Source organism: Phyllobates terribilis, unplaced genomic scaffold, assembly GCF_046119375.1.
Source record: "Phyllobates terribilis strain yellow unplaced genomic scaffold, ASM4611937v1 Scaffold_1__5_contigs__length_1240528914, whole genome shotgun sequence".
NCBI lineage: Eukaryota > Metazoa > Chordata > Amphibia > Anura > Dendrobatidae > Phyllobates > Phyllobates terribilis.
Window position 1 is genome coordinate 715764930 of NW_027362761.1, and position 15576 is coordinate 715780505.

General features: G+C 47.1%; 1 protein-coding gene across 2 annotated transcripts in view; it reads right to left on the minus strand.

The window, feature by feature from the left end:
• Positions 1–15576, minus strand: part of MYO1F (myosin IF) — a 427358-nt gene that overhangs the window by 166289 nt on the left and 245493 nt on the right. For both annotated transcript variants that reach the window (XM_073686285.1, XM_073686286.1), the window contains 2 exons: positions 3034–3128; positions 145–232 (listed from right to left, as the gene is read on the minus strand). In XM_073686285.1, coding sequence (XP_073542386.1) covers positions 145–232; positions 3034–3128 — 183 coding nt within the window. The remainder of the gene's footprint in view (positions 1–144; positions 233–3033; positions 3129–15576) is intronic.

The following is a 15576-nucleotide window of genomic DNA, read 5'->3' on the forward strand; positions in this document are numbered from 1 at the left end:
TCCTTGCTTCCATAAGTTCCTTCATGGTTTGGCTGCCTTTAGTCTGCATCTACTATGTGGTCATTCCAATAAGAGCAGAAACCACTGCTATACATTTTTAACTGGTACTATAAAAACTGTAGAAAAATAAAATATTGCGAATACCTGTACTTTTTCTCCTCCTCCTGATACTTTGGATATATAGCCCATGATATATTTAGCAGCCACCGTTTTTCCAGCACCACTTTCACCACTGAAATAAAAGGAACAACATGTAGCATATACTCAATGTAAACAGGCTACCTATCATGGTTTCACAGTCTATGGTAGAATGAAGATTGGATTGTTACTAAAGATAATTAATTTTTATTGAAGTTATTGATAAATTAGAAAGTATAGATTGTAACTAAATATGTCTGTAGCATAATGACCAAAATACTTCAAAGGATGATAAAAGTAGAGTAACATTTACCAGCTAAATCTAACAGTATTATAAATGTGTTTCTTTCTACCTTTTATTCTACTTGTACCTTTTATACATGGTTCCCACAGTGCAGTTTTGTATTTTTTTTTTTTTGCCAACCCGAAAAAGGTATAAACTTTTCTCTTAGAAATCTAAAAGTTCTAGGATTTTTGCATGTTCTTGAATCACAGTCTGCTACAAGTATTTCAGAGAACACAGGGTTAATTCCCTGCTGATTTGTACAGTTTTTAACTGTTGATCTGCAGAGAGAGTGAGTTATAGCTAGGGGGGCGAGATATTAAAAGTGTGTCCGGTTTATGTGACCATAGTGTTATAGATCTAGAAAATAACAATCAAAGCTGTTACTCACCCTCCCCCGGCATTCACCTGCCTCTTGGGCGCTGATCCAGAGTTTGTTGATAGACATGACAACACCATTGCAGCCTACAGCTCATTTTACTGCTGCAGCCAATCACTGGGCTCATTGGTGATGCCAATATAGACAGCTTGAGCATACCAGTCCAGTGATTGGCTGCAGCCATGATTTGCTTTGTAGACGTGATGTCATTGCTGCAGTCGATCATCAAACTCTGGAGCAGTGGCGCAGAGGCAGCGCTAAACAGAGAGATGGTGAATAACAGCCATAATTTTAGATTTATAGGTCTACAATCCAATGTCTACATAAAATATTAAATCAAGCGCTCCTTTTAACAATGTTTGTGTCCTACTGCAAATAGAGCAGGGGGCAAGGCTCCTGATGCGGCCACATGTCTTACTGCAGGACAAAGCGCTGTGAGCGGAAAGTGGAGGGGAAAATGGTAGATCTTCTGGCAAACAGATAAAACATTTCTATTGTTTGTCTCAGTTTTAATTGCAAAATGACACAAGTCTAACACTGAGTCTCCGCTACTGCTCCTGGTCTCTGTTATTGTCTGCGATGACGTCACATCAACACCACTGCAGCCAGTCAGTGATCTCAGTGGCTCACAGTAGTTATGCCATCAACTCAGGCAGAGTCACTGAGCTCAGTTTTTGGCTGCAGCACTGTTTACATTATGTCCGGGCTGCAGGCAATAACAGAGGTCGAGTACTTTATTAACTCCTGGGACGGTAGATTATTGGTGAACGTGAAGGTCTCACTGATCTTCTCAATGTCATGCTTAATGTGCTTATTGTTGCATGACAACCACTATGACTGGAAAGAAGAGTTGAATCCTTATGGCGTGTATGTTACGCACGGTTAAGATGCATGCTTGAGGAAAAATTGTACTGGGCTAGACAATCTCTTTAAATGGGTTCTCCAAGAATGAGATAAAATGGCTTACCTGATATAATTCAAGCTGCAGCCCATCTTAGTCATGTATCAGAACTGGCTGCAAACAAAACATGTACAGCTACTGAGACCTGTGTCTCAACTGACAAGAGCTGTATCACACATACCTTAGTCAGCTGCCCGGAGCACAGATTTCATAGGGAGAACCCCTTTAAGGACATGAGGATCTATCTATACTTTTGTAATTTGCATACATTTACTGTATTTATGTATAGCAGATTAGAGGAAATTTTGATCTTTTAGCTCACCCAAGCCATAGAGATCCACACTGAGCAAGCAGATATGGTGTAAAAAGAGTAAGGAGGGTGGCGGTGGTGTGTGTGTGTGGGGGTGCTGTTGTAAGTACATAGCACCATTGAAGACCACTTCTGCTAATCTCTGAAGCACTGCCATGCTGCATAAAGACTTTCAGCAGCTGGATGAAGTAAGTCATCTTCAGAATCAGGGTAAAGAGGTGTGGAGTAGGGCAAGGTGTGCATAGAAGAGTGAGGAAGGAAACCCTCCTTGGTAAGCTTCTGATGGTGACTGATCCCAGGAGGACAGCTAACAAGTATAGCCAGAACTTGTAGCAGGTGAGCAGTGCTGCCAAATTACTGGAGTTCATAAATGGCTCTACAGGATAAGAGAGCAGAAGGAGCATAGAATGGCTGCTGGTGTCTGCAAAAGTGTCAGCACACCCTACACAGTGACAGCTGGGGTGTCATAGGCCAACTGATGGGCTGTGTCAGTGACACACTGACATTGCTCCACCTGGCCCCGGCTGTCACTATGCTGGAATGCCAACAGTATCAAGGGTGCTGGACAGATGGTATACCAGCAGAATCAGTGGTGCAACATCCATGCAGTAATAATTATTTTTTGTCCAATAGTGCTGTCCAGAGGGTGGTGTGAGGTAACGCCCTAGGTGCTCACCTACCTCTGCCTACCCTTGGTCCCAGCCCTATGTATAATAAATGTGTATTACCTTGGTGCAATTTTTTTCTATGGTTTTGTTTTGCTGCAATTAAGTTTTTCAATTATCTATCTATGGTGAAAGAGCGCCCAGCTCTCTAGCTGTTCGCTCAGCAGCTGCAAAAGCTTAGAGAGAACATTGCTGGGAATGTCATATTGTCGGTGTTGGTCAATTTACACTACAGACTTTCTCAGCTTGTCGATAAGATTTCACAGATTTCACCCACAATTGTTCTACTGTAATTAGCTGCTAAAATTTCCACTGTGCACAACATAAGGACTGGGCTGGAATCCAGCATGCGCTCACCTGATGATGACGCACTGGTTTTCACCATCAATCAGCATATTGCGATACATGTTATCTGTTAATGCGTAGATATGTGGAGGATTCTCATACTGAGCCTGAGGAAAAATATATTTAACAATAAGCCACTTAGCAAACACATGAAAACATAGTTAAGACATACCGTTTGCTCCAAACATTGTCTTGAAGCGCTCACTTCAGGAGGCAAAAGCACTCAGTTCCCGCATGAGCCATGTGCACAGAGCGCGCATTGACGTTCTATTCAGCTGATAAATTGTGCTATGTGAACACTCATGCAGGAGTGAGCGCTTTGGGTCAGTATTTGGGCTCGTGCAGACAATCGTTTTAGCAGTTTTGACGGATCGCCCCCATACCCATGTAGCTCTATGGGGTTGTGCACATGTCCGATTTTTTCCTCGGTCATGATTTACCTTTGAGAATTAGATTCATTCTAATTAAATTCAATTCAATTAAATTCATTCAATTAGATCGCCCATTCATGTCTATGGGTCAGTGGAAAAATCAGACTGCATTCAGATGAGATCCGAGTGCACTTCGATTTTTACAAACTGACATAATGGAGAAGGTGGAGAAACTTTTTTTTCTCTCTCTCTACCTCAGAGAAAATTGGAACCTCCCCTGATCCCACTCTGATCACAGAGTCGTTAGTATAATTCGACCGATTTTCTTGGATGGAGAGAAAATGGCTGTGTGACCCTAGTCTTTAAGGGATTGCTATCCATATACATTGCGTTTTTAACATCAGCTTTTACATACAGTAATTCTCAAGGATATTTAAAGTTAGTTTATACAGATATAGATAGATAGATAGAAATATGTACGTGAGATACAGTACAGACCAAAAGTTTGGACACACCTTCTCATTTAAAGATTTTTCTGTATTTTCATGACTTTGAAAATTGTACATTCACACTGAAGGCATCAAAACTATGAATTAACACATGTTGAATTATATACTTAACAAAAAAGTGTGAAACAACTGAAAATATGTCTTATATTCTAGGTTTTTCAAAGTAGCCACCTTTTGCTCTGATGACTGCTTTGCACACTCTTGGCATTCTCTTGATGATCTCTAGAGGTAGTCACCGGAAATGGTCTTAACTTCACAGGTGTGCCCTGTCAGGTTTAATAAGTGGGATTTCTTGTCTTATAAATGGGGTTGGGACCATCAGTTGTGTTGTGCAGAAGTCTGGTGGATACACAGCTGATAGTCCTACTGAATAGACTGTTAGAATTTGTATTATGGCAAGAAAAAAGCAGCTAAGTAAAGAAAAACGAGTGGCTATCATTACTTTAAGAAATGAAGGTCAGTCAGTCCGAAAAATTGGGAAAACGTTGAAAGTGTCCCCAAGTGCAGTTGGAAAAACCATCAAGCGCTACAAAGAAACTGGCTCACATGAGGACCACTCCAGGAAAGGAAGACCAAGAGTCACCTCTGCTTCTGAGGATAAGTTTATCCGAGTCACCAGCCTCAGAAATCGCAGGTTAACAGCAGCTCAGATTAGAGACCAGCTCACTGCCACATAGAGTTCTAGCAGCAGACACATCTCTTCAACAACTGTTAAGAGGAGACTTTGTGCAGCAGGCCTTCATGGTAAAATAGCTGCTAGGAAACCACTGGCAACAAGCAGAAGAGACTTGTTTGGGCTAAAGAACACAAGGAATGGACATTAGACCAGTGGAAATCTGTGCTTTGGTCTGATGAGTGCAAATTTGAGATCTTTGGTTCCAACCACAGTGTCTTTGTGCGACGCAGAAAAGGTGAACGGATGGACTCTACATGCCTGGTTCCCACCGTGAAGCATGGAGGAGGAGGTGTGATGGTGTGGGGGTGCTTTGCTGGTGACACTGTTAGGGATTTATTCAAAATTGAAGGCATACTGAGCCAGCATGGCTACAACAGCATCTTGCAGCGGCATGCTATTCCATCCGGTTTGCGTTTAGTTGGACCATCATTTATTTTTCAACAGGACAATGACCCCAAACACACCTCCAGGCTGTGTAAGGGCTATTTGACCAAGAAGGAGAGTGATGGGTGCTATGCCAGATGACGTGGCCTCCACAGTCACCAGACCTGAACCCAATCGAGATGGTTTGGGGTGAGCTGGACCGCAGAGTGAAGGCAAAAGGGCCAACAAGTGCTAAGCATCTCTGGGAACTCCTTCAAGACTGTTGGAAGACCATTTCCGGTGACTACCTCTTGAAGCTCATCAAGAGAATGCCAAGAGTGTGCAAAGCAGTCATCAAAGCAAAAGGTGGCTACTTTGAAGAACCTAGAATATAAGACATATTTTCAGTTGTTTCACACTTTTTGTTAAGTATATAATTCCACATGTGTTAATTCATAGTTTTGATGCCTTCAGTGTGAATGTACAATTTTCATAGTCATGAAAATACAGAAAAATCTTTAAATGAGAAGGTGTGTCCAAACTTTTGGTCTGTACTGTATATCATCATTGCAGTTCATGTGTAGCTTACTGTCCATGTACAGAATTAAAATAAAAAAAATAGTGTGGGGTCCCCCTTAATTATCTTAACCAGCTGAGGGAAAGCAGGGGACTGATGTTTATAGTCTGGGAAGAGGGTAATAAACATTGATCTTCCTAGGTTATTAATATCAGCTCACAGCTGTCTATTTAGCCTTTAGTGGTTATCAACAAGGGTTAACTCCAGGAGACACTGAGCTGAGCATAAGGCCACGGCCCCACTATCAGTATTCGGTCAGGATTTTTTCTCAGGAGTGGGAGCGAAAACCAGGTGAGGAACAATCAGAGAAAAGGTATAATAGAAACAAGTCACCAATTCTGCATTTATCACCCACTCCTGGATTTGGCTCCCACACCTGAGAAAAAATACTGATCAAATACTGATAGTGGGGCCGTGGCCAAGAGCGCAGCTTCAGTGACCTGCTGTGACGTCATTGAGGCTACCACCGGTTACAAGCAGCAGTTCTCAGGCTCAGCTCAGTGTCTCCTAGATTCACGGCTGAGTGGTTTCATCATGCCATCGCTCAGCCATTCAATCCAGATGTAGCTGAGTTAGCATCTTCATGAGACAAATAGATTGTCGACGGACAGGTGATGAATATGATATTTTCTTATTTTTTAGTGATAAATGGGTAAAAGAGGGTGGGGAGTGTTTATTTCAAATAAAGGAGTCTGTGTGTTTCTTTCATTTGTCTTTGTTACATTTGTGTCTTTGTTACATTTCACTATGAGGTTAGTAATGGGGGTGTCTTATAGACAACTCTCCATTACTAACCCCAGAACTTGATGTCAGCGGCCATAATCCAGCTGACATCAACCCTACAACTATTACTCCACTTGCCACCGCACCAGGGCAAGTGAGAAGTGGATAAGCGCCAGGATTGGTCCATCTGATTGATGCACCATTTCTGGGGCGGCTGAAGGCTGATGATGGGGGCTAATATCCATGGCTCCTTCCTAGGCTATTAATATGAGCCCACATCTGTCTGAATTGTCTTTGCTGGTTATTAAATATAGGGGGACCCCATCCCATTTTTTGTGAGGTCACCCCTTGTAAATAACCAGTAAATGCTAAGTAGACAGCTGTGAGCTGATATTAATAGCCTAGGAAACTCCATGTTTATTATCCCCTTCCCAGACTATAAATATCAGTCCCCAGCTGTCCGCTTTCCCTCAGCTGGTTAAGATAATTAAGAGGGACCCCACACCATTGTTTTCTTTTAATATATGTATATCTTATTCTGATGGTTCACGCTGTGAATTTACTGTACTCGGCTGATGAAATACGAGATGGGTGCGTAAAAATCGCACTGCACGCGCATGGTCTGTGTGCCGTGTGATTTTTTTCTCGCACCCATTGACTTGCATTAGCGAGTCTCATCCTATATAAGCAGCCACTCGCAGCATGCTGCAATTTTTTTCTCAGTCCAATCCGAGTTGAGAAAAAAATCGCAGATGAACACAGAATGGTTGACTAACATTACTCAGAGTGCAATCCGATTTTGTATCGGATTGCACTCATCCATTTTAAACGCAGATGAGCATGAGCCCTAATAGGCATTGTTGCAAACACAATGACCCATGCCATTAAACTAATAAATTAATGTGTTCTTTATCCTGTATAGTGAACACCATAAAAAGAACTAAACAAAATGCTAAAATTGCTGTTTTTTTGTTCATCTGGCGTACGAAAAAGGAATACGAATTGATCAAAAATGTGTGTTTCCCAAAATAATACCAATGAAAATTCCAATGTACACCTCAGTACTAGAGTTAGCTAACTAAAAAATCCCTGTAACAATTTAATACTAAAAGTGCGGAGATGACCTGCATTGTGCATTAGTCGTCACACCATATTCATACATTGCAATTTTAGTACATATTTTACATTAGCATTTCTTATGATTGAATCCTTAACACTGGAGAAGAATAATGAAAAGATGAACATTTATTCATTTCTTTCCATCCATTTTCTATTTTGCCTCCAAGTATTGTTGCAAAAAGAAGCTGAAAAATGACAGGCCCAAAACATAAAATCCCCAGTAACAATAGGGTGTTTATTTACACAAGAAGAGGACATTTGACCAAATTTGTCATGTTGAGCTGGACACATGATGTAATAGTGACTGGAGAGCCGAAAAAAATGTTTTTTTTATTTTTTTTATTTTACCTGTCTTTGAAGATATTAGCAGTCAGCATATTTGGCACCTAATGAGTTAACTTTTGTTATGTCAAAGTACAGTGGGTACGGAAAGTATTCAGACCCCTTTAAATTTTTCACTCTTTGTTTCATTGCAGCCATTTGGTAAATTCTAAAAAGTTCATTTTTTTTTCTCATTAAAGTACACTCTGCACTCCATCTTGACTGAAAAAAATAGAAATGTAGACATTTTTGCAAATTTATTAAAAAAAGAAAAACTGAAATATCACATGGTCATAAGTATTCAGACCCTTTGCTCAGACACTCATATTTAAGTCACATGCTGTCCATTTCCTTGTGATTCTCCTTGAAATGGTTCTACTCCTTCATTGGAGTCCAGCTGTGTTTAATTAAACTGATAGGACTTGATTTGGAAAGGCACACACCTGTCTATATAAGACCTCACAGCTCACAGTCATGTCAGACGAAATGAGAATCATGAGCTCAAAGGAACTGCCCAAGGAGCTCAGAGACAGAATTGTGTCAAGGCACAGATCTGGCCCAGGTTACAAAAGAATTTCTGCATTACTCAAGGTTCCTAAGAGCACAGTGGCCTTAATCCTTAAATGAAAGAAGTTTGGGACCACCAGAAGTCTTCCTAGACCTGGCCGTCCAGCCAAACTGAGCAATCGTGGGAGAAGAGCTTTTGTGAAAGAGGTAAAGAAGAACCCCAAGATCACTGTGGCTGAGCTCCAGAGATGCAGAAGGGAGATGGGAAAAAGTTCCACAAAGTCAACTATCACTGTAGCCCTCCACCAGTTGGGCCTTTATGGCAGAGTGCCCCGATGGAAGCCTCTCCTCAGTGCAAGAAAGCCAGCATAGAGTTTGCTCAAAAACACATGAAGGACTTCCAGACTATGAGAAATAAGATTCTCTGGTCTGATGAGACGAAGATAAAACTTTTTGGTGATAATTCTAAGCGGTATGTGTAGAGAAAACCAGGCACTGCTCATCACCTGCCCAATACAATCCCAACAGTGAAACATGGTGGTGGCAGCATCATGCTATGGGGGTGTTTTTCAGCTGCAGGGACAGGACGACTGGTTGCAATTGAAGGAAACATGAATGCGGCCAAGTACAGAGATATCCTGGATGAAAACCTCTTCCAGAGTGCTCTGGACCTCAGACTTGGCCGAAGGATCACCTTCCAACAAGACAATGACCCTAAGCACAAAGCTAAAATAACAAAGGAGTGACTTCAGAACAACTCTGTGACCATTCTTGACTGGCCCAGCCAGAGCTCTGACCTAAACCCAATTGAGCATCTCTGGAGAGACCGGAAAATGGCTGTCCACCAATGTTCACCATCCAACCTGACGGAACTGGAAAGTATCTGCAAGGAAGAATGTTTGAAGATCCCCAAATCCAGGTGTGAAAAACTTGTTGCATTATTCCTAAGAAGACTCATGGCTGTACTAGCTCAAAAGGGTGCTTCTACTCAATACTGAGCAAAGGGTCTGAATACTTATGACCAGGGGTGGATTAAGAGTAGCAAGGGCCCCGGGCAGTTTAGAAGGCGCGCCCCCCCCCCCCACACGCACCTGATGTATCACATGTCACATGATCCCCTGTGATAGATCATGTGATAGTTCACGTGAAACTTGGCACAATATTAATTATAATAATTTTTTTTAGCCTGTGTGCCCACTATGCGTTTTTTAAGCAATTCCGCTGCAGAAACGCTTAAAAAACGCTTGGCAGAAGGTCTGAAAAATCTGCAGCATTACCAATTATTTTGCGGAAGCTCGGCGTTTTCGCCGCCATTGACTTGCATTGGAACGCATGTAATCCGCATCACTGCATCTGTACATGCGGATTCCATGCGTTTCAATGTGCAGATGGTACCCGGGTTTGGAGAAGAGGAGACTCTCCTCCGGACCCGGGTACCATAGTACCTGTAAAAAAAAGAATAAAATAAAAAATAAATATTATACTTACCTTCTAATGGCCCCCGGTGTCTTTAACCGATGCGTTCTGGCTGCCGGCAGCTCACGATGGTCTGAAAAGTACCTGTCGTGACGTCATTTAGTCATGTGACGGGTCACGCGACCGCTGACGTTGGCAGGCCATCAGAAGGTAAGTATATATTTATTTTTTACCATTCTTTTACGGTCACACTATGTAAATCCATGCCGGTTGCATGGATTTATATAGTGTGACCAAGTTGTCAAGCACTTTCCAAGTGATGCTAAAATCGCTTGGAAAAGCACTTGATAACCCGCATGCAGAAATACATGTGAAGAACGCTTCACATCCGCATGTCCCTCGCAGGAAAAACGCATGTACAATCCGCATGCGTTTTTTCTGCCAGGGAGATGCAGAAACGCTCAAAAAAAATCCGGAGCATTTCTGCATCGTGGGCACATAGCCTTACATTAATTGTATGACTCAATATTGAGCACACGTAGCCATCTATACACAGCGGGAGGCCGCACGTAGCCATCTATACACAGCGGGAGGCCGCACGTAGCCATCTATACAAAGCGGGAGGCCACACGGCGCCATCTATACACAGCAGGAGGCCGCACGGCGCCATCTATACACAGCAGGAGGCCGCACGGCGCCATCTATACACAGCAGGAGGCTGCACGGCGCCATCTATACACAGCAGGAGGCCACACGGCGCAATCTACACACAGCGGGAGGCTGCACAGCGCCATCTACACACAGCGGGAGGCCGCACGTAGCAATCTATGCACAGCGGGAGGCCGCACGGCGCAATCTACACACAGCGGGAGGCCGCACGGTGCCATTTACACACAGCGGGAGGCCGCACGTAGCCATCTATACACAGCGGGAGGCCGCACGTAGCGATCTATACACAGTGGGAGGCCGCACGTAGCCATCTATACACAGCGGGAGGCCGCACGGCGCAATCTACACACAGCGGGAGTCCGCACGGCGCTGTCTACACACAGCGGGAGGCCGCCCGTAGCCATCTATACACAGCGGGAGGCCGCACGTAGCCATCTATACACAGCGGGAGGCCGCACGTAGCCATCTATATACAGCGGGAGGCCGCATGTAGCCATCTATACACAGCGGGAGGCCGCACGTAGCCATCTATACACAGCGGGAAGACGCACGTAGCCATCTATACACAGCGGGAGGCCGCACGTAGCCATCTATATACAGCGGGAGGCCGCACGTAGCCATCTATACACAGCGGGAGGCCGCACGTAGCCATCTATATACAGCGGGAGGCCGCACGTAGCCATCTATATTCAGCGGGACGCCGCACGTAGCCATCTATACACAGCGGGAGGCTGCACGTAGCCATCTATACACAGCGGGAGGCCGCACGTAGCCATCTATACACAGCGGGAGGCCGCATGTAGCCATCTATACACAGCGGGAGGCCGCATGTAGCCATCTATACACAGCGGGAGGCCGCACGTAGCCATCTATATACAGCGGGAGGCCACACATAGCCATCTATACACAGCGGGAGGCCACACGGCGCCATCTATACACAGCGAGAGGCCGCACGGCGCCATCTATACACAGCAGGAGGCCGCACGGCGCCATCTATGCACAGCGGCAGGCCGCACGGCGCCATCTATACACAACGGGAGGCCGCACGGCGCCATCTATACACAGCGGGAGGCCACAAGGCGCCATCTATACACAGGGGGAGGCCTCACGTCGCCATCTATACACAGCGGGAGGCCGCATGTAGCCATCTATACACAGCAGGAGGCCGCACAGCTCCATCTATACACAGCAGGAGGCCGCACAGCGCCATCTATACACAGCGGGAGGCCGCACGGCCCCCCCCCAGAGACAGCGGGAGGCCGCATGCAGTCACGCACACACAAACATATACATATGTGTCACCCCAGGCCTGGATGCCACAAATATTAAAGGCTGTGTCTGAGAGCAGGAGGGAGGTTCCCTGGTCAGGGACATTTAGCATACAGCACCTCCTGTCCCAGGCCAGTAGGGGGAGCAGGCTGCCCCTATAAAAGCTGGAACTGAGGGCAGGGTTAGAGAGAACTGGACGACCTAGCTCAGGACTGAGACTAGTCCCAGAGAAGGAGGGACAGTTCAGCTGTAGCCAAGGAGTCCGTGAGGCAGAGGAGAAGCTGCGAGCCAGGGACAGAGGCGACGAGAGCTGGTCCTGGCTGAAAGAATCACTACCGGACATTGAGGTCCGAGGCTGTCAGGGTTGCAAGCCCTGCAGCAGATAACGAGGGATTTCAGGTTCCTTGGCCTAAGAAGCCTGGAGGCTCCGCCACACAGAGGGATCGGACTGCAATGGGGTTAAGAGGGAGAGACTACCAAGCCATGGTAGAACCCGTGTACTCAGACAGCAGGCCCACCATTTTGACAGCCAGGGGGGTGGTTGATGTCCGCCATGGAAGGGTGCCAGTCCGGATCTTAAACATCGGGGAAAGGGAAGTACACTTGCCCCAGTACGCTACACTAGCCAAATTGTTTACCGTCAAACACAATGCTATCAGGGTCGTGGAACTCTTGCCTCCATCTCCCCCGGTGGAGGGTAATGGCTCCCAGAAACACAAGGAGGACTGGTGCCAGAAACTCCATGTGGGTGCTGACTCCACTCCCTCGCACCAAAAACAAGTGTTATGCACACGCCCGGGCTAAGCGGCGTGTGCGTGTGATTGTAGTGATTCCACTGGACCGTGCCGGAGAGTGAATGCCTGGAGGGGCGTGACTAAGTATTCACCCGATCCGACCAGGGTCGCACGACGGCATACGACGCCAGTGCACCAAGGAGGAACCGAGCAGAGGGACCAGGTGCTACTCCAGGACAGACCCCGGACACGGCTGTTGACCCACACAGGGGAATACAGGAACAGGCTGGTAGGCTGGCACACAGACTGGTGGGTATAGGCAGGCACGACTGGTATGCAGGCAGGCGGGTATGCAGGCAGGGGGTAAAGGCAAGCACAGCTAGAGTGCAGACAGGGAGGCACTAGCAGGTAGGAACACAGGCGGGATAGGACCCAGTACACACCGGGACTCAGGAACAATACAGGCAGAGGGTTACAGGCAAGCACAGCTAGAGTGCAGACAAGGCTGAGCAGGGCAGGACAGGACTGCCGGAGCAGCGGGCAGAAGCAGGGCAGGACAGGACTGCCGGAGCAGCGGGCAGAAGCAGGGCAGGACAGGACTCTGTTCACACGGAACAGACAGGAAGGGAAAGACAGAGCCAGACACCCACAGGGTACTTGCAGTGAAGTAGCGAGTGGACCACAAACTCACAAACGGGAGTACAGAGACAACAGGCAGGAGTTAGGTACGAGTTCAGACTCTGCAGAAAAAGGAAGGGAACGGACATAGAGGCAAAACAGGTAAAGGATAGGAGAGAGTTCAGACTGGAACTGAGTGTACGGAGGAGACCGACACTGCAGCGGGATACAGGAGCGGGTCTGGGAATACTGCCCCCAGAGAGGCGGAACGAACAGGCAAGGAGCGTGTTCAGACAGGACAGACAAGATACAGGAGCGGGTCTAGGAAAACGGCCACTAGAAGGCGAGAGGAACAGGCTAGGAGCGAGTTCAGACAGGTCAGACGAGATACAGGAACGGGTCTAGGTAATCGGCCCCTAGAAGGCAGGAGAAACAGGCTAGGAGCGTGTTCAGACAGGACTGACAAGAGACAGGAGCGGGTCTAGGTAATCGGCCCCTAGAAGGCGGGGGGAACAGGCTAGGAGCGTGTTCAGACAGGACAGACAAGATACACAGAAAGGACTCAGTTCAGACACGGGAACTAATACCGCAAAGCAGGAGACATACAGGACTCAGTTCAGACACGGGAACTAATACCGCAAAGCAGGAGACATACAGGACTCAATTCAGACACGGGAACTGATACAAAAAGCAGGAGACATACAGGACTCAGTTCAGACACGGGAACTAATACAGAAAAGCAGGAGACATACAGGACTTAGTTCAGACACGGGAACTAATACCGCAAAGCAGGAGACATACAGGACTAAGTTCAGACAGGCCTGGAAATACAGCCTCCAGGAAAGGCAGACAAGGAAACAAAGACGGGACCTGGCACCTTCAGAGTGAAAGCACACACTGAAGGAAAACACTTATGCTCAGGCAGGGATAGAAGGGAGCTGCTGAGCTATATACCAAGTGTCAGACAGCAATAGGCTGAGGACGCACAAGGGGTGTGACCCACAGCAGGTACAAAAAGCAGGAAGTGATCGGGCGCCGCCCTTAAGCAGCAGAGACAGACACAAACAGACAGCATGGAGGGAAGCCAGAGAGACACTCTGGACAGGAGATCAAGTGCGCTCTCTTGCACAGTGGGAGATGGACCACCATGCAAGGACGCCGCCAGGTATGTTACAGTACCTCCCCCCTTACGCCCCCTCTTCTTCAGGCCTGCCAGAATCTTCCGCAGGGAATTCGAGGACCAGTCGTTCACTGGGTTGGAGGGGGACAGAGACTTGAGGGTAATCTCTGCTTCGAGGTACATCTTGTCAAGCTCACAGGAAAAAATAGACGGGTTATCAGGTACATAATGAGGAAAAGTCACTGTCTCTTTGTTATCTGGTGGTACCCCGGAGGATTCAGGAAACAACTGGAGGTCCTCCGCCGGGTCAGAAGAGTGCAGAGGCTCAGAGAAAACAACTGCTTCAGAGTACACTAGGTCGGACTCACTGGAGGAAGCAGGCGAGGTATCGGGTACCGAGTATAGGAAAGTCTCTGTCCATTCACCACCAGGTGGCACCCCGAAGGGTTCTGAACACAACTGGAGGTCCTCCGCCTGGTCGGAGGGGTGTAGAGACTCGGGAGTAACCTCTGCTTCGGAGTACACTAGGTTGGACTCACTGGACGAAGCGAGCGAGGTATCAGGTACAGGATATAGGAAAGTCTCTGTCCATTCACCACCAGGTGGCACCCCGAAGGATTCTGAACACAACTGGAGGTCCTCCGCCTGGTCGGAGGGGTGTAGAGACTCAGGAGTAACCTCTGCTTCGGAGTACACTAGGTTGGACTCACTGGACGAAGCGAGCGAGGTATCAGGTACAGAGTATAGGAAAGTCTCTGTCCATTCACCACCAGGTGGCACCCCGAAGGATTCTGAACACAACTGGAGGTCCTCCGCCTGGTCGGAGGGGTGTAGAGACTCAGGAGTAACCTCTGCTTCGGAGTACACTAGGTTGGACTCACTGGACGAAGCGAGCGAGGTATCAGGTACAGAGTATAGGAGAGTCTCTGTCCTTTCGCTACCAGGTAGCACCCCGAAGGGTTCAGGAGACAACTGGAGATCCTCCGCCTGGTCGGAGGGGTGTAGAGACTCGGAGGTAACTACCACTTTGGGGTACCCATTGTCAGGCTCACAGGACGAAGCGGACAAAGTATTGAGTACCGGGTGTAGAGAAGTCTCTCTCCATTTGTCATCGAGTGGTATCCCGGAGGATTCAGGAGGCAACAGGGGATCCTCCGCCAGGTAGTAGAGGTGCACAGACTCAGAGGTAACCACAGCTTTGGAGCATCCTTGGACATGCACACCGGTTAAAGAGAGAGAAGCATCTGATGCCGGGTGCAGGAAGTTCTCCTGTGTGGAGTCTGGATGGGCAGAAGTCTCTTCGGGCAGGAGAACTGGTGCACTACCCACGCACACTACCCATTGGGGTTTCTCCGGGATACAGGGAGATGAAGCTTCAGTAGGGACTTCAAGGTTGGGGTCAGGAGGTCTCAGGGAGGACAGGCCCTGGCGTGACGGCTTGCCTCTAAGTCTAGCACGTCTGGACTGCCTCTTGAGGTTGAGAGAAGTATTCCGGAAAGCGTAGTCACCCTGAGAGGATTCTGGGTGGGCAGTAGTCTCATTGGGCTGGAGGACTATTGCGCT